The sequence below is a fragment of the Chlorocebus sabaeus genome, chromosome 2, assembly GCF_047675955.1.
Source record: "Chlorocebus sabaeus isolate Y175 chromosome 2, mChlSab1.0.hap1, whole genome shotgun sequence".
Classification (NCBI taxonomy): domain Eukaryota; kingdom Metazoa; phylum Chordata; class Mammalia; order Primates; family Cercopithecidae; genus Chlorocebus; species Chlorocebus sabaeus.
Window position 1 is genome coordinate 38,907,293 of NC_132905.1, and position 23,447 is coordinate 38,930,739.

At 51.1% G+C, this 23,447-nt stretch overlaps 1 protein-coding gene across 2 annotated transcripts in view; it reads left to right on the top strand.

The window, feature by feature from the left end:
- Positions 1-23,447, top strand: part of EFCAB8 (EF-hand calcium binding domain 8) — a 102,766-nt gene that overhangs the window by 11,872 nt on the left and 67,447 nt on the right. Inside the window, exons 3-8 of one of the 2 annotated variants that reach the window (XM_037982882.2) lie at positions 2,696-2,814; positions 5,565-5,668; positions 13,903-14,038; positions 17,694-17,799; positions 20,692-20,776; positions 21,609-21,733. In XM_037982882.2, the coding sequence (XP_037838810.2) occupies positions 2,696-2,814; positions 5,565-5,668; positions 13,903-14,038; positions 17,694-17,799; positions 20,692-20,776; positions 21,609-21,733 (675 nt within the window). Of the gene's footprint in view, positions 1-1,549; positions 2,815-5,564; positions 5,669-13,902; positions 14,039-17,693; positions 17,800-20,691; positions 20,777-21,608; positions 21,734-23,447 lie in introns of those variants that run through there. The other variant, XM_073007901.1, reaches the window with a different exon arrangement.

Consider the following 23,447-nt stretch of genomic DNA (forward strand, 5'->3'; position numbering starts at 1 on the left):
GACCCTAGGAAGGCTTCCCTATGGAAGGAGTCCCCTGAATTCTGAGGATGTTGGCCAGGATGGTCTCAATCTCTTGACCTCGTGATCCTCCTGCCTCGGCCTCCCAAAGTGCTGGGATTACAGGTGTGAGCCACTGTGCCCAGTCCAGAAGCACTTTTTAAAGACCGTGATTATTTAAAAAAAAAAGTTGTAGACAGGGTTATTGACCCATTTGCAGACAGATCCCCTTATAGACACAGCACGTGGAGAATTTTCTATCCTTGCCTGCTCCTCCTTTCTTCTCCCCATCTTTTCCTTCAGCCAAAGTTTATATTTTGATAATTACTTTTAAAAGATACAGTTTGGCCAGGCGTGGTGGGCTCACGCCTGTAATCCCAGCACTTTGGGAGGCTGAAGAGGGTAGATCACTTGAGGTCAGGAGTTTGAGAGCAGCCTGGCCAACATGGTGAAACCTCATCTCTACTAAAAATACAAAAATTAGCCAGAAATCGCTTGAACCCAGGAGGCAGAGGCTGCAATGAGCTGAGATTGTGCCACTGTACTCCAACTTGGGCAACAGAGCGAGACTCTGTCAAAAAAAAAAAAAAAAAAAAAAGATGCAGTTCACCTCTCACCTAGATGTCTGAATTTATTAATGTCTATTTGTTGCCATTATATACTTTCATTCTGCTGCTTTTCTTCATTTTAATTTAATTTATTTATTTATTGAGACTGGGTCTCACTCTGTTATCCAGGCTGGAGTGCAGTGGTGAAATCTCTGCTCACTGCAACCTCCACCTCCCAGGCTCAAGCAATCCTCCCAGCTCAGCCTCCCCAGTAGTTGGGACTACAGGCATGTGCCACCATGCCTGGCTGATTTTTGTATTTTTTGTGAAGATGGGGTTTTACCATGTTGCCCAGTCTGGTCTCAAACTCCTGGGCTCAAGCCTTCTGCCCACCTCAGCCTCCCAAAGTATTGGGATTATAGGTGTGAACCCTTGCATCCGGCCTTTATTTTATTTACTTTTTAGAGACAGGGTCTGTCTCCATCACCTAGGCTGGAGTACAGTGGCGAGATCATGGCCAACTTCAGCCTCTGCCTCCTAGGTTCAAGCCATCCTCCCACCTCAGTCTCCCGACCAGCTGGGTCTACAGGCTCACGCCACTACACCTGGCTAGTTAAAAAAAATTTTTTGTAGATTGGGTCTCCTTATGTTTCCCAGCCTGGTCTCGAACTCCTGATCTCAAGTGATCCTCGTACCTCAGCCTCCCAAAGCACTAGGATTATAGACATGAACCACTGTGCCTGGCCTTGCTTCTACTTTTCTTTTCTTTCCTTTTTCTTTTTTTGAGACAGTCTCACTCCGTCGCTCAGGCTGGAGTGCAGTGGTGCAATCTCGGCTCACTGTAACCTCTGCCTCCTGTGTTCAAGTGATTCTTGTGCCTCAGCCTCCCAAGTAGCTGGGATTACAGGCACATGCCACCAAACCTGGCTAATTTTTGTTTTTGTTTTTTAAAATATTTAAATATTTATTTATTTATTTTGTTTCTTTTTTTTTTTAGACAGAATCTGGCTCTGTTGTCCAGGCTGGAGTGCATTGGTGTGATCTTGGCTCACTGCAACCTCTGCTTCCTGGATTCAAGTGATTCTCCTGCCTCAGCCTCCCAAGTAGCTGGGATTACAGGCGTGTGCCACCATGCCTGGCTAATTTTTTTTGTATTTTTTAGTAGAGACAGGGTTTTGCCATGTTGGCCAGGCTGGTCTTGAACTCCTAGCCTCAGGTATCTTCCCACCTCTGCCTCCCAAAGTGCTGGAATTACAGGCATGAGCCACTGTGCCCGGCCTGGTTCTCCTTTTCTTTGCGGAGTTATCTTTGTCTCAATCCTTCGTCTTTGTTAATTGTATGGAAATGGGAATTGATCTTTTTTAGTGCCTCCCTTCCCTGCACTGCTGTGGGACCAGCACAGTGCTCCCATATGGTGCGTGTTCAGCCAGGATTTGTGGGGTGGTTGAATGTTGAGCAGGTAAGATGCAAAAGATAACCATGTGAGGACAGAAGCTTCCGGAATTGGCCTAGGCTGGGGTGGCTGGGGTGGATGCTGAGATGTGAGGAAGGGAGACAGGTCCAAGAGAGGGGCTGGATTTGAGTTTTGAGGGGCTGGAGGAGGCAGCCTTCTAAGGGCCCCATATCTGGCTGGAGCCATCTCCCTTCTGTGCCCCCTGCAGTGGCCCAGCTGAGGACAGTAGGGGTGGCAGCACCAAGACTGCCTTGAACCGAGCGCACCTGGTAAACATGGTTTCTTTTTTTTTGGGACAGAGTTTTCGCTCTTGTTGCCCAAGCTGGAGTGCAGTGGTGCGATCCCAGCTCACTGCAACCTCCGCCTCCCAAGTTCAAGGGATTCTCCTGCCTCAGCCTCCCGAGTAGCTGGGATTACAGGCACCCACCACCATGCCCAGCCAATTTATTTTTGTATTTTTAGTAGAGACAGGTTTTCACCATGCTGGTCAGGCTGGTCTTGAACTCCTGACCTCAAGTGATCCACCCGCCTCAGTCTCCCAAAGTGCTGGAATTACAAGCGTGAGCCACCGTGCCTGGCTGTAAATGTGGTCTTCAGTGTATGCTTCTCAGCACTGAGACACTCGAGAACTCCGTGGCAGTGATGGGCCGAGGGACTTGTGAGGAAGGGGATGATGCTCTCTCTTCTCTCTTTGAAGCCCTGGGCATGGACGCCTTCATCAAGGCCATGAAGAAAGTTCTAAGCAGTGTGTCGAATGAGATGCTAAAGGAGCTGTTTTTGAAGGTGGACTCAGACTGTGAAGGCTTTGTCACCTGGGTGAGAAGGGTGCCCCTGCTTCCTCAGGTGCTGGAGGGAGGCTGGAGGGTCCAGTCCTTGACCAGTTGGTGGGCTGAAGATGGGAGGCCATCATGATGTGGGAAAGCCTCCCTGTGGATTTCGGCCCCAGCCGAGGGACTTGCCCGGTGGAGAGGTCCCTCCTAAAACCTGTGTGAGCTGAGTTCCTGGCAGCTCATTCCCCAGGGACAAGTGTCATTGGCCCCTACGTGAGACCTACTGAATTGCAGTAGTGACCCTACCTGCCACGCGGCTGTGCTGCCCACCAGCCTCCCATTTGACTTGAGGGATTCAAGCTGGTACCACGACCATCTTATGACCCTTCACGGTCACTCAGGAAGAGGCTAACTTGTGGCTGTTACATCCAAAAATGTCAGGCTTTTACAGCAGCGTAATAATAATGCTTTCATGTTTTTTTGGTTCTAAACGTTCGACAATGGGAATATATAGCTTTTTTTTTTGAGACAGAGTCTCGCTCGCCATTCTCCTGCCTCAGCCTCCCGAGTAGCTGGGACTACAGGCGCTGGCAACCGCGCCCGGCTAATTTTTTGTATTTTTAGTAGAGACGGGATTTCACCGTGGTCTCGATCTCCTGACCTTGTGATCCGCCCGCCTCGGCCTCCCAAAGTGCTGGGATTACAGGCGTGAGCCACCGTGCCCGGCCTATATAGCTTTTTAAGCATACAGAAAAGTACCAAGGATAGTCTGACAAATTGATGTAGCAAAGATGACAATGATAACTAGCATTTACACCAAGCACTGTGCTAAGCTCCCTATGTATTATTTTACTGAAACCTCATAGGAGCTATTACTTACCTCTATTTTGGCCGGGCGCAGTGGCTCATACCTGTAATCCCAGCACTTTGGGAGGCCGAGGTGGGTGGATCGCTTGAGCTCAGGAGTTCATGACCAGCCTAGGTAACATGGTAAAACCCTGTCTCTACAAAAAATACCAAAAATTAGCCAGGTGTCGTGGTGCATGCCTATAGTCCCAGCTACTTGGGGAGCTGAGCTGGGAGGATTGTTTGAGCCTGGGAGGTTGAGGCTGTAGTAAGCTGAGATTGCACCACTGTACTCCAGCCTGGGTGACAAAATGAGACCATGTCTCAGGAAAAAAAAAAAAACAACTTACCTCTATTTGACAGATTGGGAAACTGAGGTATGGGAAAGTTTAGTTTGCCCAAGGCTTCAGACTCATCAGCACTGGAGCCAGTGTTCAAACCAGGGAGCGTGCCTTGAGAGTCCTGGTGTTAATTGCCGTCTCATAGCTCTCCTCAGCGTAGGTATACATTATAGGTTTTATTCTTCTTAATTTTCTTGTTTTTATTTCTCTCCCTCTCTCTCTCTTTTTTTTTTTGGAGACAGAATCTTGCTCTGTCGCCCAGGCTGGAGTGCAATGGCACGACCTTGGCTCACTGCAACTTCTGCCTCCCGGGTTCAAGTGATTCTCCTGCCTTGGCCTCCCAAATAGTTGGGATTACAGGCGCCCGCCACCATGCCTGGCTAATTTTTGTATTTTTAGTAGAGACAGGGTTTCACCATGTTGGCCAAGCTGGTCTCGAACTCCTGACCTCAGGTAATCCACCCTCCTTGGCCTCCCAAAGTGTTGGGATTACCAGTGTGAGCCACCACACTTGGCTGTTTTTATTTCTCTTAATGTTCTGTAATAAACATTTCCTTTAGAACTAATGAGGCCAACTAAAAGAAAAAGAATAAAAAGTAATTTAACCCCCTCACATTCCCGGCATTCTCAGGGCTTTACCCAGTTGTCCTTCTCTACAACCCCCCATTTCTCGTTATAGCTTCATATGGTGGCTGCTTTGGGCCTTGGCCATGTTTTCTAGCAGCTGGGCAGCGGAATGGAGTCTGGAGTTGCGCCAGTGGCCCTGGTTGTGGATGCTCCCTGCTGTTAACTTGATGTTTGAGCATGAGCATCGCATATCCTTACAGGGGCCTGAGTCTTATTACCCATAGGGGAGAGTGAATTAAGAGCTCCCAGGGCAATGGCAGTTGTGGAGGTGATCTGAGGATGCACTTAGCGCTTCAGGACGGCTAGGGAAGCGCTGCTGCGCTCTTTCCATGAATGCTGTGAGTAGGCTCTTCCCATACTCAGGATTCAAGAACAGGTCTGCTGTCCAGGCGTGGTGGCTCACACCTTTAATCCCAGAACTTTGGCAGAGCACTTGAGCCCAGGAGTTCAAGACCAGCCTGGGCAACATGGTGAAACCCCGTCTCTACAAAAAATACAATAATTAGCTGGGAATTGTGGCATGCATCTGTGGTCCCAGCTACTCAGGAGGCTGAGGTGGGAGGATCACTTGAGCCTGGGAGATTAAGGCTGCAGTAGGCTGTGATCACACCATTGCACTCCAGCCTGGGCGACAGAGCAAGACCCTGTCCCAAAAGAGAGAGAGAGAAAAAAAAAAAAAAGGCCAGGTATGGTGGCTCATGCTTATAATCCCAGCACTTTGGGAGGCTGAGTAGTGAACTGTGATCACACCACTGCACTCCAGCCTGAGTGACAAACTAACAGAGAAAGAGCAGGTCTGTTGCTTGGCCACCTGCCTTGGCCAGTACTTAGGAAGCAGCCACCAGAAAGCTCCCCATTGGAAGGGCCTGGGAGAGATGAGGTGGCAGGGGGGACCCTGGGAATCAGGCTTGGGTTCTTGAAACCGAAGGCCGAGACCATTTTGCCAACATCCTGCCTCCCTTGTGCTTTCTTTCTGAGGCAGCAAAAGTATGTGGATTACATGATGTGTGAGTTCCAGGGAAAAGAAGACATGCAAAAGAGCCAGTACCGCCTGCACTTCTACCTTCCCATGAGGGTCGTCCCCCTGTAAGGAGCCTCTTCCTGGGCCTTGGTGGGTGGGGTGACTGGACAAGTGCTGGTGCCAGCCTGCAGCAAGCCCCTCCCTCAATCCATGACCTTGCTGGTGCTGACCAGAGATTGGCATCAGCCTGCTGTCTGATGTCCTTTGGCTCATTTCAACCTCACAGCCCTGTAAGTGTTAGGACTAAGGTAGGTGATTTGTCCACATTTTATAGATGAGGCCACTGAGGTCTGGAGAGGCCAAATGGCTGGCCCCAGGCCAATAGGTAGAAAGTGGCGGGGCTGCTGTGTTTGGCCCTCTCAGCCCCCATTCTCTAGTATACAGCATTGCTTCACCTGCTTCCTGTGCTGGTCAGTGTGGAGTGGGTCCGGCAGTTTCATCACAGGGGCACAGGTGGCACAGTTGGCCAGCACAGGGAGGAATAGGAGTCTCTTCCCAGGCGACAGGGAGGGAATTGCTCCTGAGGACCCCAGTCAGGCCCTGGAGGCCTCAGTGTGGCTGGCTGTGGGAGCAGGTCCCTCTATTACTCCTGGAGCTGGTGGCACTGCCCTGCCTTGGCTTCTGCCTGATGCCCCAGCTGACTCCTCCTCCTCGTGGCTCCTCCACCCGCTGTGCCCACTGCACCCTGGCTTTGCAGGGGAGGAAAACTGTCTTTTCCTTCTACCCATCTGAGGTTCATTGGCAGGGACCTCTGTAAGAGAAGATAGAGTCACAAGGATGAGCATACAAGTTTATTTAATATAAGTTTCACATGACACGGGAAACTCCATAGGAAATGAAGACCCTAAGAAACAGATAACCTGAGGGTTTTCATGCTAGGTTCAGTGGAGGGTGGAAAGCTGTGAAAAAATAAGATAGGACAGAGGGGCCATGAGCCAAGGATAATACATGGCGGAAACAGCAAGGCAGTTAGTTCAGACTCTTGTCCCTGTCCCTGTGTCTTCGGGCACCCCTCACATGAGTCTTACGACCAGCTTCAGGGGAAGGTCAAACGGTCCTTCCTGAACATAGTGCTTCTCAAATCCCTTCAGTTTAACAGACTCAGTATGCTGCGGTGCCCTATTTAGGGGTAGCATGTCTCAAACCCCCTCAACCTCTTCTGTCTGTGCCAGGGCTGAATCTGCCCCACTGTGTGTTCCTCTCCCCGGACTCCCTAAGCACGAGAAGCACTGTGGGGGCTCTGACCTGCTGGACCCGGGCCACCCAGGTCACTGGCTCCCTTCCTGCAGTCTGCCCTGGAGCACTGCTGCCTGGGGCAGGTGGCCGGGTGGGGAGCTGGGTCCTGAGGTACAAGGTGTGGCAGCCTACATTTGTGACCAGGTCAGGAGGGAGCTGTGGGTGGGTCTGTGCTAAGAGGACCAGACCTAGACCAGGCCACGGGGAAGACCAAGAGCTGGAAGGCAGCCCCGGCCCTCAGGCAGCCTGGGGTTTAATAGAGAAGGTGGCTTGAATGAAAGTCACCAAAGGGTAACTTTTTTTTTTTTTTTTTTTTTTTTGAGACAGAGTCTTGCTCTGTCACCCAGGCTGGAGTGCAATGGCGCAATCTTGGCTCACTGCAACCTCCGCCTCCCGGGTTCAAGCGATTCTCCCACCTCAGCCTCCTAAGTAGCTGGGATTACAAGCGCCTGCCACCACGCCTGGCTAATTTTTTTGTATTTTTAGTAGAGATGGGGTTTCACTGTGTTGGCTGGGCTGGTTGCGAACTTGTGACCTCAAGTAAGCTGCCTACCTTGGCCTCCCAAACTGCGAGGATGATAGGTGTGAGCCACTGAACCCAGCCATAACTTAAAATTTTAGTTGGGATTTAATTGAGAAATAACCAATAAATATGAATGATGAGAGATTTCATAACTGTATTTTTTTAAACATTTACTGGTTTATTATAAAGAATACTGCGAAGAATACTGATGAACAGATGTGTAGGGTGAGGCATATGGAATCATTGAGCTAAGAGACAATGCCATCTCTCTTTTCTTTTCTTTTTTTTTTTTTTGAGACGGAGTTTTGCTCTTGTTGCTCAGGATGGAATGCAGTGGCGCAGTCTCAGCTCACGGCAACTTCTGCCTCCCGGGTTCAAGTGATTCTCCTGCCTCAGCCTCCCGAGTAGCTGGGATTACAGGCACCTGCCACCATGCCTGGCTAATTTCTATATTTTTAGTAGAGACGGGGTTTCACCATGTTGACCAGGCTGATCTCAAACTCCTGACCTCAGGTCTCCCAAAGTGCTGGGATTACAGGTGTGAGCCACTGCACCCAGCCAGTCATCTCTTGCTCTGAGAACTCCTTTGAGTTGTTGGTGTAATACTGGATTTCTCTCCATTTAATCCATTTATTCATCTTTACCCTCAGCTAGTATTCCTCCTTTTCTCCATTTGTCATTTATTTTTACCCAAACATTTCCACCTTTGCAAGGGACATCAGGTTCAGCCACTGCCCATCTGGATCGCTGGTAGCAATGCTAGTCTAGCGAGTGCCTCCCCTCAGTCCATTCCCATTCATAGAGAATATGGTTACACGAGTTCCAAACTCACGAGCCATTTTTACCACGAGGCAATATAGCTGTATTTATTTTTAACCCCCATTTTGCCAGATGGGATGAAGGCACAATCCACCCCCATCAGGCCCTTAGGGAATTCTCACAACATTTTAAAACATGGTGACTGTTCGTTGCTTAGAAATTATCCCTGCCGAGGCATGGTGGCTCACACCTGTAATCCCAGCACTTTGCGAGGCCAAGGTCGGTGGGTCACCTGAGGTCAGGAGTTTGAGACCATCCTGGCCAACATGGTGAAACCCTGTCTCTACTAAAAATACAAAAATTAGCTGGGTGTGGTGGCACGAGCCTGTAATCCCAGCTACTCAGGAGGCTGAGGCAGAAGAATCGCTTAAACCTGGGAGGCAGAGGCTGCAGTGAGCTGAGATGGTGCCACTGCACTCCAGCCTGGGTGACAGAGCGAGACTCAAAAAAAAAAAAAAAAAAAAGAAATTATCCCTGCCTCCAACACTTGTAATTGGACCCTAGGACCACTCGACCAACAGGTAGGGGAGAAAAAAAATTTTGTTACTGGAAAGGGGTTCCGATCCAGACCCCAAGAGAGGATTCTTGGGCCTCATGCATGAAAGAATTCAAGGCGAGTCCGTAAAGTGAAAACAAGTTTATTAAGAAAGTAAAGGAATAAAAGAGTGGCTACTCCATAGGCAGAGCAGCCCCAAGGACTACTGGTTAGCTATTTTTATGGTTATTTCTTGGTTATATGCTAAACAAGGGGTGGATTATTCATGAGATTTTGGGAAAGGGGTGGACAATTTCCAGAACTGAGGGTTTCTCCCTTTTTTAGACCATGTTGCATAACTTACTGATGTTGCCATGGCATTTGTAAATTATCATAGTGCTGGTGGGAGTGTCTTTTAGCATGCTAATGAATTATAATTAGCATATAATGAGCAGTGAGGATGGCTTGAGGTCACTTTCATTGGCATCTTGGTTTTGGTGGGTTTTGACTGGTTTCTTTACCACATTGGTGGGTTTTGACTGGTTTCTTTACCGCATGCTGTTTTATCAGCCAGGTCTTTATGACCTGTACCTTGTGCCAACCTCCCATCTTATCCTGTGACCTAGAATGCCTGACCTTCTAGGAATGCAGCCCTGTAGGTCTCAGCCTTATTTTAACCAGCTGTTATTCAAGATGGAGTTGCTTTGGTTCAAATGCCTCTGACAATTTGGGCAGCAAAGAAAAAAGTAGTCATTTTACAAGTATATTCCTCCCTTGGCACAACTGCATAGTCATACCAGCATCCTCCCCACTTTTCTTCCCACATCAACCAAAAAAACAGAAAATCTAGTGAGGACACCCCTTTGGTCCCACTCCTGCTGAAGGTGAGCCCACACTCTTGAGGGTGGGTAAGCCAGTGCCTTCATGCATCCGTCCCCTCGGTTTTAGACAACCAGTGTTTCGATTGCCTGTTGTGCTTTCTACCAGCAATGGGGTTCTCTGCCATTGTTGGACATTAAGAGCTCAAGAGTTTGTTTCTTGGTCTGAAGAAATGACGGTCTGCCTCCAAACCCATCTGACATCTGCTCTGTGTTTTTATGGCGCTCTGAGCAAAGCCCACTCCAGAGTTAGTGTCTGTTCCTGTCCAGACCCATTTGTAGCCCTCCAGGGCTACCAGCATCAGTCTCAGCTGTCTACTGTGTTTCAGGACCTTCCCAGAGGGTCATTGGCAGTCTCTGTCTCCTTCCTGGCATTATCTGCCTGACGGAGTGCAAGAGGGACATGTCTAGATTCAGCCCATCTCCACACTCTGCAGCTCCCCACTAGTTACTCATTTTATGGAACCAGGTGGCCACCTCATGGGAGCACATGGGGATCTCTACTTGTCAATTCCAGTCAGCTTCTGAACCTGGGAGTTCTTCTGAGGGCCATTGACTTGTTCAGCTTTAATGCACCCCTCAAATCTCCACAGGGCCGTGCTCCATGGGGCATCCCTTCAACAGGCCAGGTTTCCCTGGCCCTCTTGCCTGAGTGCATGGCCAGGCCATTGGTCACTGCCTGTGAGTCAGTAAAATCCCAAACACAGGAGCTTCCACCACTGTTCAGTTCTTCCATTACTGTTAGAAAAACGGCACGCAAGGCAGGGCGTGGTGGCTCACGCCTGCAATCCCAGCACTTTGGGAGGCCAAGGTGGGCGGATCACCTGAGGTCAGGAGTTCGAGACCAGCCTGACCAATGTAATGAAACCCCGTCTGTACTAAAAAGACAAAAATTAGCCAGGCGTGGTGGCATGTGCCTGTAATCCCAGCTACTCGGGAGGCTGAGACAGGAGAATCGCTTGAACCCAGCTACTTGGGAGGCAGAGGTTGCAGTGAGCCGAGATTGTACCAACGCACTCCAGCCTGGGCAACAAGAGTGAAAACTCTGTCTCAAAAAAAAAAAAAAAAAAAAAAAAAGAAGAAGAAAAACAGCATGCAAATGCAATTTAGCCCACTGAGACTGATCAGTTTCTACCTTCTTTGCTCCAAGTAGCAGCCCTCCAGACAGAATATTGTCCATTCACTTTGAAACTGGAAAGCCAGCATTTCCTTGTTGGACACTTGATAGCGGTTCACAGCACACTGTCCAAGTGTTGATAGAACCCAGCAGCACCTCACGCAGTTCCAGAATCAGTCCTGGGGTAAAGAGGCTCCCGGCTTGTATCTCTTGCTTGCATTCCCCAGGTAGCAAGATGCTGTGTAAATCATTTCCATTTTATTGTATTTATTTTTTTGGGATTTATTTATTTATTTATTTTTTGAGACAAGGTCTTGCTCTGTGGCCCAGGCTAGAGTGCAGTGGCACCATCTCCGGTCACTGCAACCTCTGCTTCCTGGGTTCAAGTGATTCTCTTGCCTCAGCCTCTCGAGTAACTGGGACTACAGGTGGCCGCCACCACACCTGGCTAATTTGTTGTTGTTGTTTTGGAAACGGAATCTTGCTCTGTTGCCCAGGCTGGAGTGCAGTGGCTTGATCTCAGCTCACTGCAAGCTCCGCCTCCCAGGTTCATACCATTCTCCTGTCTCAGGCTCCCGAGTAGCTGGGACTACAGGCGCCCGCCACCACGCCCGGCTAATTTTTTGTATTTTCAGTAGAGATGGGGTTTCACTGTGTTAGCCAGGATGGTCTCAATCTCCTGACCTCATGATCTGCCCGCCTCAGCCTCCCAAAGTGCTGTGATTACAGGCGTAAGCCACTGTGCCTGTCCTAGTTTTTGTATTTTTAGGAGAGACGGGATGTCACCATGTTGGCCAGGCTGATCTTGAAGCCCTGACCTCAGGTGATCGCCTGCCTTGGCCTCCCAAAGTGCTGGTATTACAGGTGTGAGTCATTGTGCGTGGCCAACCATTTTCCATTTTATTATGGAATTCTTCTGGCCTCTATAGGCCCCATTAGAGCATTTCTCTGATTTCACCCAAGACATCTGGGTATTTCAGGTTTCAAGATAATTTTATGTCCTTCTGTCATAGGGGTAGCTTCAGTTAATGTCCCATAACAAGGTAGTAAGTGCCCCTCAAGGGGACATTCCCTAGTCCAAAGTCCAGTAGTTGTTGCAGGGAGGTGCACACAGGCTTTTGCCATAAGCCCCAGGAAATACTTTACAGAGGGTTATCCGGTGGAGAATTTGTCCCTGCCAGCGCTCTAGCTTCTACTCTGCACTGTGTGGGCCTGGGCAATCTTGCTGGTTCCCGTTTAGCATGTCCAGCTCATGTAGCTTGAAGGGCGATTTACATACTTCTGTTTTACAGCAGTAGGAAGGGGAGACATTCCCTAATTAGATACAGTGTTCATTCCCATGATACAATCAGATAAAAGCAACTACTTCACATGAAGTATGTTCAAATACATAACTGTACATTTTGGCATGAACACATTACTTGATAAGGTCAAGCCTTCACTGGTCTATTTCTTTGTTTATTTTTTTTGAGACAGAGTCTCACTCTGTCACCCAGGCTGGAGTGCAGTGGCGCAATCGTGGCTCACTGCAACCTCTGTCTCCCGGGTTCAAGTGATTCTTCTGCCTCAGCCTCCTGAGTAGCTGGTACTATAGGTGTGTGCCACCACACCTGGCTAATTTTTGTATTTTTAGTAGAGATGGGGTTTCACCATGTTGGCCGGGCTGGTCTCGAACTCCTGACCTCAAGTGATCCACCACCTCCTGACCTCAAGTAATCCTCCTGACCTCAAGTGATCCACTATCCTTAGCCTTCCAAAGTGCAGGGATTACAGGTGTGAGCCCCCCTGCCCGGCCAGGTCTTTCTATTTCTTTGGGCTATTTAGATCTCGAGGGTGTTTAAAGGTCCTGAAACAAAATGTCAAGAGGCTTGTTCCTATTTTCTCCTATTTATTTGTTCAACCTCCAAACCCGGAGAGCTTTCCAACTTGGTGGGGAAAATAAACGAGTAATATTTAATTACCTTCATGAAAGAGTAACTTTAAAAAGTTGGCTTACCTTTACTGAGCCTGGGCCAGGTGCACCAAATGCAGCCTCCCATCTGATCCCAGCCCTAGGAGGTGCAGGTGCTGTCGTCATGCAGGTGAGGAAACCAAGTCCTCCCTGAGACGCCGTTTCCGTAGGGCTGTCTTCCCTTTTCCTAGCTGTCACCTGTCATCCCATTCTGCACCGTCTTTGGCCCTGACAAGTGTCAGGGTTGGAAGAGACGAGAGGGCAACTGAGAATATTCATCACAATCTGCCCAGAGCTATGGGCTGAGGACAGGAGAGAGGAGAACCGTGTCCAGACACGTTTCCCTTTCTCTTCTGCAGAGATGGTAATGGCAGTTGAATTTTCACAGTGGTGTGGGTTATCCTTAAGCCCAGGGTCAGACCAGGCCCACTGGATTTGGAAAGGGCCCTGGAGGAGGGGTCACAGTGCCTGGGTTCTAGTTCCAGCCCTGCTGGTAAATAGAACATAACTCCAGGCAAATGATTATCCCCTGGGCCCCTGTAGGAGGAGGTAATATCACCTGCTCTGCCAGGGCCCAAAGATTGGGCAGATCAAGTGGGAGAGTGTGTGCCATGCCATGTTGGGAAGCTGGAATGGCAGGGACTCTTGATGGCCAGATAGCTGGCTTAGCCCACTTGGGTGCAGGGGAGCAACCCCCAGAGGGGAGCATCAAAGCCTGTGCGAAGGCTCAAGGGTGGCCTCCTGCGAGACCAGGCCTGCCCCAGGAGCTGTTGGCTGTAGGGTTTGGTGCATGGGGCCCTAATTCCCCGCTGCTCCTTGTCCACTTTGATTTTATCCTTCGGTTCTGTTCCCCCCTCTACCCCAGAGCACTAGAGCAGTTGCAAGAAAGTGCTGTTGCTCAGTTTTCAGCCTCAGGCTCCACTCTGCTCACCCTCTGTGGCCAGCTTTTCCTATGAAAAGAGCTTTGCGAACAACCTCCGTTCTGTCTCCTCTGTCCCATCACGTCGCGAGGAGGCTGGCTGGCTACTCGCAGGATAAGCCTGCTGCTTCCCGCTTCTGCAGCCCCGCCTCATATCAGCTTCTACATGGGACCCTTTTTCTTTTGGCCACTGTTGATGATCCAGTAGAAACCCACTTGGAGGAGCCAGCTCTGGTTTTCTGGCGTGTGCGTGTGCGTGCGTGTGTGTGACGCTCCGCCAGCTTTTGCCCCTCCTCCTCGGTGGCTCTCTGTTCTGCCGCAGGTGCCCCCTCCCTGAGCTGTTTTTGCTTGGGCTCTTCTCTCTCTCATCGCCTTCCACAGGAACCATGGCTGTGAGGTGGTGAAGGTGGTGTTTTTAATCCACCGGTTCAAGAAGATCGGGTGTTTCCTGACTGTCACCAAAGACGGCATCCTGCAGTTCTGGTCTGAGTCCTTCTCGCTGATCAGCTCCTTTAGGGTGAGTGTGGCCCGTACACATGGGACACACATGGGTCATTGGAGAGCCTCTGCCTTAGCACCCCCATGGTGAAGGTGACCAGGAGCCAGGCAGATTCATGGTCTAAGCAGCCTGGACTCGCAGTCACAGCACCTGGGTCCTGTGGGAGCCACACATTTCCCTTCTGCTAAGCGGGATTCCACCTGGATGTCCATTCCATGTGGTGTCTCACAGACCCCTCAAACCCATTAGCCCAAACAGCGTGTCCCTTTTGCTATCCCTGCCCACCAGGTTTCCTTCTCTTGCATCCCCATCTCAGTGAATGGCATCGTCACCCCCAAGACTCCTGTGCTGGGGGTCAGCCACTCCCACGCTGTCACCACATCCTACCAGTTCAGGCCTTTTGCCTGGACCAGGCGGGAAATCATAGTGGTTGTGAGCATGGGCTCTGGAGCCCAACTCCCAGGGTTAGAGTCCTGACTGTACCACCTGCCAGCTCTGTGACCTGGACAAGGTACTATATATGCCCCATGCCTCAGTTTCCCCATCTGTCAAATGGGGCTAGTTACAGTGCTGCTTCACAGTGCTTTTGGGAACACGCGGTGACATAATACATGTGTAGTGCTTGGGGCAGGGCAGGGCATACAGCAAGTCTCCGCTGGATATATTGTCTTTGTACTGCCAGCTGCTGGCTGAGAGTAGTAAATGAGAAGACGCTCAGGAGAACCCACTGTGTACTTGGTCACCAGGCCAGTCCAGAATCCTCCAGCAGACGCAGAAAACATTGCTCTCCAGGGCTCTACAGAAAGGTTGATTGAGAACACAGCCCCCAGATGAAGGGCTTTCTGAGCCTGTGTAACTGCAGAGTGATTCACAGTTGCATCAGGGCTCATCCTTTGGGGAAGAAGAGGCCTGGGTTGGAACTAAGGTCCGTGGGGGTCCCGTGGCTCTCCTGGGTGCACCAAGCGGGAGTCACTATTACCATCCTGAGGCTGTGGCTTCCATAACCCTCCACCTTCCCTTTCTGTGTGTGGACTGGGGCAGGGTGTGTTGCAGCCAGAGCTCCTGCTTGTAACTGCTACATGGTCACCGAAGCACCTCCAAAGGCTGAAGGGGACAGAGGAAGGCTCTCTGGGAAGGCCCAGCAGACCTGGATTCTTCCTGGAGGGGCTGCTTTGGCAGGAGTAGGCCTCTCAGGACCACACACCCACTGTCATGAAGATGGAAAGTCCTCAAGTTGGAGGCGGGGCCTGAGCTCCCCTCAAGAGCTGTGTGATCTTGGGCACAGGTCACTGAAACTCCCTTGGGCTTTTGGTTTCACTGAACAGTGTGGGGCGGGGGTGGGAGTTACCAAGCTACGGGTGTGTGTGAGTTAGACCCCAGCCCTGGGCAGAAGAGAGGGGCTCAGGAGGGTTCTGGTCCATTGTCTTCACCGCCAGAACCACCCGGGGAGCCTTGGTGCTCTCTGAGTTCTGATGGGACAGGCTCCTCTCTGCCCCTGCCTTCCCTATTCCTTCTGATTATCCATGTAGAGGAATTGGTTTATGCTTCTCCCTGCTCCTTCCTTCCAGCTTTTCAGATCATACTACTTTCTGCTTTCTTCAGTTCAGAGTCTGTGGTGTCATTCAAAGAGTAAAATACAGCACCAGGCATGGAGGCTTATGCCTGTAATCCCAGCACTTTGGGAGGCCAAGGCAGGCAGATCACTTGAGGTCAGGAGCTCGAGACCAGCCTGGCCACCATGGTGAAACCCCGTCTCTGCTAAAAATACAAAAATTAGCCAGACATAGTGGCATACACCTGTAATCTCAGCTACTTGGGAGGCTGAGACATGGGAATCGCTTGAACCTGGGAGGCAGAGGTTCCAGTGAGCGGAGATCGCGCCACTGCACTCCAGCCTGGGCGACAGAGCAAGACTCTGTCTCAAAAAAAAAAAAAAAGAGAGTAAAATACAGATTCCTTAGGTGGCCACACCTACCCCATCTCTGGTTCCTCTCCAGCTCTAAACTGAGTAGGCTGGCCTCCCTCTTCCCCAGGACACAGCAACTCATTTCTGCTGACCTGGCTCTGCTCGTGGCTTTCCCTGCCTGGAGTGCCAGCTCACATTGTCTCTGTGTACATGCTACACGAGTGCAGGAGGCACTGGTGCTGAGCTCCTACTGAGTGCTGGGCACCACCCTCAATGCTTTAATTATTCCATTCATTCCTCGCAGCTTTGCAGAACAAATCCTTGGTTCATAAGCCACTTAGACCAGGTGACACCTGCAGATGGAAAACAGGATTCATACCTATGGAGGGGCAGACAGGGGAAGTCAGTCTTCCTTCCCTCAGTTCCTACTTCCTCTCCCTGCAGGCAAATGCTATGACCAGTTTTGGGGTGCTTTTCCATGGCTATCCTCTCTACATACCCCCCTTTTCCTTTTTTTTTTTTTTGAGACTGGGTCTTGCTCTGTCACCCAGGCTGGAGTGCAGTGGTGCAATCATGGCTCACTGCAGCCTTAACCTCCTGGGGTCAAGGGATCTTCCCACCTCAGCCTCCCAAGTAGCTGGGACTACAGGCATGCACCACCATGCCCAGCTAATTTTTTCTTGTTCTTTCTTTTTTTTTTTTTTTGAGGCGGAGTTTTGCTCTGTCATCCAGATTGGAGTGCAATGGTGTGATCTCACTGCAGCCTCTGCCTCCCAGGTTCAAGTGATTCTTCTGCCTCAGCCTCCCAAGTAGCTGGGATTACAGGCGAGCACCACCACAGCCAACTAATTTTTGTATTTTTAGTAGAGATGGGGTTTCGACATTGGCCAGGCTGGTCTCGAACTCCTGACCTAGTGATCTGCCCACCTTGACCTCCCAAAGTGCTGAGATTACAGGTGTGAGCCACTGCGCCCAGCTTTTTTTGTTAATTTTGTAGAGATGGGGTCTCCCTATGTTGCTCAGGCTATTCTTGAACTCCTGGGCTCAAGTGATCCTCCCACCTTGACCTCTGAAAGTACTGAGATTACAGGCATGAGCCACTGTGCCCTTTTCTTTTTAAATGTGATAATGGAGGCATATTATAATGTTGCTTTTTACCTTGGTTTGTCACTTAATCATATCTCTTGGCAGCTCTTTATTGGCATGTGCACAGCTCCCTTGTTATTAACGTCTGGGTGGTGTCCATGGTGTGGGTTGATATCAGCTGTGCTTTCCAGGTGGCTTCTGGCCTGTTGCTCTAACAGCAGCTGCAGCGTCCCCTTTGAGTAGATGCAAACATACTCATAGAAATATCTTGGAAACAGATGTGTGGATCATGATCTATGCATATTCAAGACTTTGGTTTTTTTTTTTTTTTTTGGGTGGGGGGACAGGGTCTCACTCTTGCCTAGGCTTGAGTGCAGTGGTGTGTTCACAGCTCACTGCTGCTAAGACTTTGATAGAACTGTGAGACTGCTCCAGAAAGGGATTATAAAGAAGGTGTTCTTCAAGCCCATTTTACAGATGTGGAAACTGAGACCCAGGGAGGCTAGGGAGTTTATCTGTTTATCCAAGGCCCCCACCACTAGTCTTAGTGGTAGTACTGGGCTCCCTGCTAGGTCTGTGGTGGCTCCAGGGCCTTGTGTGGCAGGAGAGGTTCACGGGGTGCTGTGCTGGACTGAGTATGCTTCCCAGCCCGCCCATCTCCTCTGCTCTTCCTCTGGCCAGCTTAACCAGACCCAGCAGCTCTACAACCAGCCGATGTGGGTCGTCGACATGGTATGTCTGCACAATATGAACCTCATTGCAGTTGCGTCTACCAAGCAGAAGATAGGTGAGTCCCCCTGGGGGCTCCCCAGCCCTGCTCTCAGCCACTGGGAGCCATGCATTTGTGCCTGGGAGAAGTCTGTTAGCTGAGCAGCTGTGAACATGAATCAGAGCCCCATGGGAGGATTGCCAGGTGGAGAGGCCTTAGTGCCAAGTAGGCAGGGGGTGGTCTGTGAATGCTCGAATGAATACAGTGATGTTGAACAGACCAAAATTTACAAGCCAGCGGCCATAACTGGTCTATCTCCGGTCCTGATTTTACCTCCTGCCTCTTGCCACTCCTAGTCCAGGCCCCCTTCACTCTCACTTAAATAGCCTCTCCTGGCTAGGTGTGGTGGTTCACTCCTGTAATACCAGCACTTTGGGAGGCGGATCACCTGAGGCCCGGAGTTCAAGACCAGCCTGGCCAACATGGTGAAACCCCGTCCTTACCAAAAGTACAAAAAATTAGCTGGGCTTGGTGGTGGGCACCTATAGTCCCAGCTACTCGGGAGGCTGAGGTAGGAGAATGGCGTGAAACCAGGAGGCGGAGCTTGCAGTGTGCTGAGATCCTGCCACTGCCCTCCAGCCTGGGTGACAGAGTGAGACTCTGTCTCAAAAGCAGAGGAAAACAAAACAGAAAATACAAAAGTTACCTGGGTGTGGTGGCACACACCTGTAATCCCAGCTACTCGGGAGGCTGAGGCAGGAGAATTGCTTGAACCTGGGAGGTGGAGGTTGCAGTAAGCCGAGATCACACCACTGCACTCCAGCGTGGGCGACAGAGAGAGACTCAGTTAAAAAAAAAAAAAAAAAAAAAAAGCCTCTACTGCATGCTGTGCTTCCCTCATGCCCCCAAAGGCAGGATGTGCATTTACAGTACCCTCTGCAGAAAGTCTTCACCCTACCCCAGTGTTCTTAGGATGGAGGTGGGATCCTCAGTCTCTGTGCCCTGCCATCCCTCCTGCCCCTCTCTCTGCCCCTACAACCTCTGCTTTTCTTTTGGCTCTCATCTCAGAAGTTACTTCCTCCAGGATCCCTCCCTGACCCTCTATTCCAAGATCCTCTGTTAAAAAGACCACGTGAGATTGTACCTCTTCCCTTCAAGGTCCTCCTTTCAGTGTCATCTCACGTGTATTAGTGTGCTTCTGTTTAGTGCATGTCTCCTCCTCCAAACTGGAAGCTCCATGAGGTCAGAGACTGCATCTGTTCTGCTCAACTCAGTGTCTCAGTGCCTGGTACCTTCTGGATGCTTGATGACTATTGAATGGATGGATGACGAATGAGGCCTCTGACTGAGCAGACCCGTAAGGTGGTCAGGAAGAGGAAATTAATACATGAAATGACAGCTGGCAATGTGAGGCTGAATGGGAGGAGAGAGTGTGGCTGTTCTGGAATAAACAGGGACTTTGGAATAAAAAGGACCTGGGTTCAGAGCCTGGTCCCACTGCTCTGTAGATGTCTGCCTTTGAGCAATTACTTTACCTCCCAGTGCCTCACTTTACCCAGAGGTAAAATGGGGCCAATGATACATGACTCGAGGGTGAGTGTGGCTTAGTAGTTAGGTGTATGAAGCTGCAGGCATAGTGCCTGGCACATAGTGGGCAGTTAATTAACACTGACATCATTATGAGGCTAAATTGTGTGATACAGAGAAAGTGGTCAGCCATCAGCAAGGGCTAGAGTAATCTATCTGTGACCCGCCTGGGCTTTCCATTGCAACACCTGTTTCCTGGGGACCTGGTGCTGTCCCAGACATTCTCACCCTTTATCCTCAGACAGCCCTGAGAATTTGGCGTTAGAACCCCATTTATTTTTTATTTTTTTGAGACAGTCTCACTCTGTCGCCCAGGCTGGAGTGTAGTGGCGCTATCTCGGCTCACTGCAACCTCTGCCTGCTGGGTTCAAGTGATTCTCCTGCCTCAGCCTCCTGAGTAGCTGGACTAGGGATTCATTTATTTTGGTTGAAAAAAAAATATTGAATTCTGGTTTGATGATGGGCTGGACCTGGTCTGCTGGGCCTGTGTTTGTTGGCTCATCAGGTGTCTGGGTATATAAGCGCACACCACCACACCTGGCTGATTTTTGTATTTTTAGTAGAGACAGGGTTTCACTATGTTGGCCAGGCTGGTCTCCATCTCCTTACCTCAGGTGGTTCACCTGCCTCAGCCTCCCACAGTGCTGGCATTACAGGTGTAAGCCATTGCACCCAGCCTAGAACCCCATTTTAGAGATAATTATGTCATCACTGCTGTCCTGATGGAGCAGCTGTCACCTGCTCGGAGGCACTCAGACAAGGCCAGAAGCAGGGGTGGAAGTGCCACCAGTGTGATCCCTGGCCTTTGTGGCCCCAGCCCAGTCCAGCCAGTGCTCCTCTTGTGACCCACAGCCCTCTAGGGTGGCCGGCCATATAGAGAGGCAGAGGAGGGCGACAGGCTGCCATTCAGATGCAGGAGACAGCACGATGGTGAGGCTGTTGCTCATCAGAGGCTGAAAATGAGGCTTGATCTGTTGGAAGGAGTCAGATTTTTTTTTTTTTTTTTTTTTTTAAATTGAGACAGGGTCTTGCTCTGTCACCCAGGCTGTAGTGCAGTGGTACAATCACTGCTTACTGCAGTTTCAAACTCCTGGGCTCAAGCAATCCTCTTGCCTTAGCCTCCCTGAGTGCTGGGATCACAGGTGTGAGCCACCACACCCAGCCTGGGATTTTATTCCAGCTGCAGTTGGAAACCTTTAGGGGTTTTCAGTGGGGTTCCCGGTGGGTGGGTTTACTCTGTAAACAGCTGTCTGTGGTTACCATGGGGGAAAAAGGGCTGAAGGGGCCAGAGATTCCTTGGGAGAGCAATGAGGCTGCTCACCGTGACTGAAGACCTCCCAGGCATGGCTGTGGGCTTCATGTGGCCTTCTGTCTTTCCCCCAGATTTCTTTGATATTGGTGACCGCAAATATGTCCCGGCCTTCACCTTTATTGATCTGGACAGCTGTGCCCTGGTCATGGACTACTGGTGAGTCTCCACTGGGTGTTCCCCACATGAACCAGGAGGTCCAGGCCTCCTGCAGCAGCCACATCACTGACTAGGGTTGGGGCCCCCAGAAAGCCTCCTTGGAAAGATCTGGAAAGATCTCCCCTCTGGCTCCAAGGCCCCTATGTCTTCCTCCCTCCAGGCTGCTTCTCTCTCAGGGTCACCTCTCATGGTCACTCAGAGCTTGGAGTCATTGTCACTTCCCCACTCAAGACAGCCATCAAATCCCAGCAGAGGCTTGTCTGGCTGTGGTTGAGGAGTCCGGGGACATCACAGTCTATTGGGAGGGGTGACTTAACAAAGGGCAGCTGGAGGACTAGGGATTCATTTATTTTGGTTGAAAAAAAAAATTGAATTCTGGTTCAGTGATGGGCTGGACCTGGTCTGCCTGTGTTTGTTGGCTCCTCAGGTGTCTGGGCAAGGCCAGAAAGTCTTGTTGGAACTGCTCTTGCTTCCAAGGAGAAGGGAGGCTACTGGGGGGCAAGGGAGGGAGTGGAGGCTCCACAGCCTCTTTTTTTTTTTCTTTTTTTTTTGACTCAGGGTCTTGCTCTGTCTCCCAGGCTGGAGTGCAGTGGCACCATCTCAGCTCACTACAGCCTCTACCTCCCGAGTAGCTGGGATTGCAGGTGCCTGCCACCATGTTTGGCTAATTTTTGTATTTTTAGTAGAGATGAGGTTTCACCATGTTGGCCAGGCTGGTCTCAAACTTCTGACCTCAGGTGATTAAGCCGCCTTGGCCTCCCAGAGTGCTGAGATTACAGGTGTGAGCCACCGCGCCCGGCCCACACAGCCTCTTCTCTCCGTCTTTCTGCAGGTCTGACTATCACAGAGGTGTATTCTGCTATGGGGACGCCAAAGGCAATGTCATTGTCTTCACCTCCGAAAACGTGACCAGTGGGCTGTTCAACCCCCGTATTCTCCCCAGGGCCTCCAAGTGGGGTAGTTAAGATGCTGGGGAAGGGGGCGGAGGCCTGGGCATGGCCTAGACGTGGGTGCTGAGTCCATCCTGGTCCCCGAGCCCCCCACTCCCTGCCTCTGCTCTGGAGCCTCTGGGAAAGCATCTGCTTCTGAGCGCAGGATGCATGCAGCTCAGCACAAAGGGAGAGGCGATGGGGGAGAGCAGAAGACCATGGGGGCTGGGGAGAGGTCGGCCTCTCTGAGGATGGGAGGCTGTGCGGGTGTGGTCTGGGGATGCAGGACGATTCTCACTCCAGCACAATGCCAGTGGTGGGACCCTGGGGAAGTCCCTCATCCACTCTGATCCTGGTTGACAGCGCTGATGCTAACTTCCTCGGATGGTGGTGAGGAGGCATGTGCTCTCCTTGGCTCTAGTGCTGCCTTTGGTGGGCAGGGACTGTCCTGGATGTGGGCTCTGTGGAGCCTGGGCACTGGCTGGCTGGCGTGGGTGAGTGGGCACAGCTGCGTCTAGAGCACCCCTTGCTGAGCGCTTTGCGTGCATCACCTCCCATAGCTGCCCCTACTGTCAGGAGGGAGGAGCCGCTGCTGCAGCCCATAATAAGAGGCAGAAAGGGTGAGGTCACCTGCACACACCCCTGCCCGGTGAGCGGGGGCTAAGATCTGAAGTCCAGCTGCCTGCCTTGGAGTCTGTGCTTTTAGCCTTTTGCTGGGCTGCATCCCACACTGATTAAATGCAGGAGGAAGTCATTGGAGCTGTTCTGCCCAGGTCGCTAGATCCCCAGGGGACATGACTCGGGGCTGCCTAGGAAACTCATCTGAACTGGAGCGCCTCTAGAATCCAGCCTTGCACGCACAGTGCTGCCTCTCCAGGTTGCCTCACATCCACCAGGAGGCCCAGGCCACCAGGGACCCCATACAGGGACACTGACCCCTCTTCCAGCCAGAGTTACTAAGCAGGACACTCCAGGGGTTCCCAGGCCTTGGTAACAGGCCCCTGGCAGGCTTGTTGGGGCAGTGTCCTGATCCTGTCCTGGACACAGCAGTGGGCTGGCACCCTGCTTGCCTCATCGGCCTCGGGTGCCTGCCCTGCCCTGAGCCGCCCACTCAGCTGCTTGAGCCTAGTCACTCTGTACTACCCTGGGAACTGGCATGGGAGGTTGTGGTGGTCTTTGAGCCACATGGTGAATGGGATATCGAGGGAGGCAGATGACACTGGAATGTTAGGCAGGAGTCCTTCCATGCCAACTGCTGATTGAAGGCTGGGGACAAACATGAAGATGAGGTGGGCCCAGTATGTGGACTTGGGAGGAGATGGACAGACCCAGGTATGCACCCCAGCTCTGTGTGACCTGGAGCCAATTGCTTAACCTCTCTGTGCCTCAGTTCCCTTATTCAAATAGGGATGGCCCTACTTCATTGATAGCTTTGGTATAAGAAACGTGGAATGTTAGGCACCTAGTAAGTGCACAGTGACTATGACTTCTTCCCTGCCCTCCCTCACAGCCCTAGTAGGAGAGACAGGCAGGTAAACTGATGATTAAACCACAGCGCATCATAAAGCTGACTCCTGCCTGTGCCCATGCACGACCAGCCCCACTCTGGCAGTCTTGGGCAACTTTCCACCCCTCCCTGGGACTTACTTTGCAAACTTCCTCCTGCTCTTGCAAGATGGGGCTGGTGACTTTGCAGCAGTACAATGCTTGGCATGAGCCCCCAGATCCATCCTTGCTGCCTC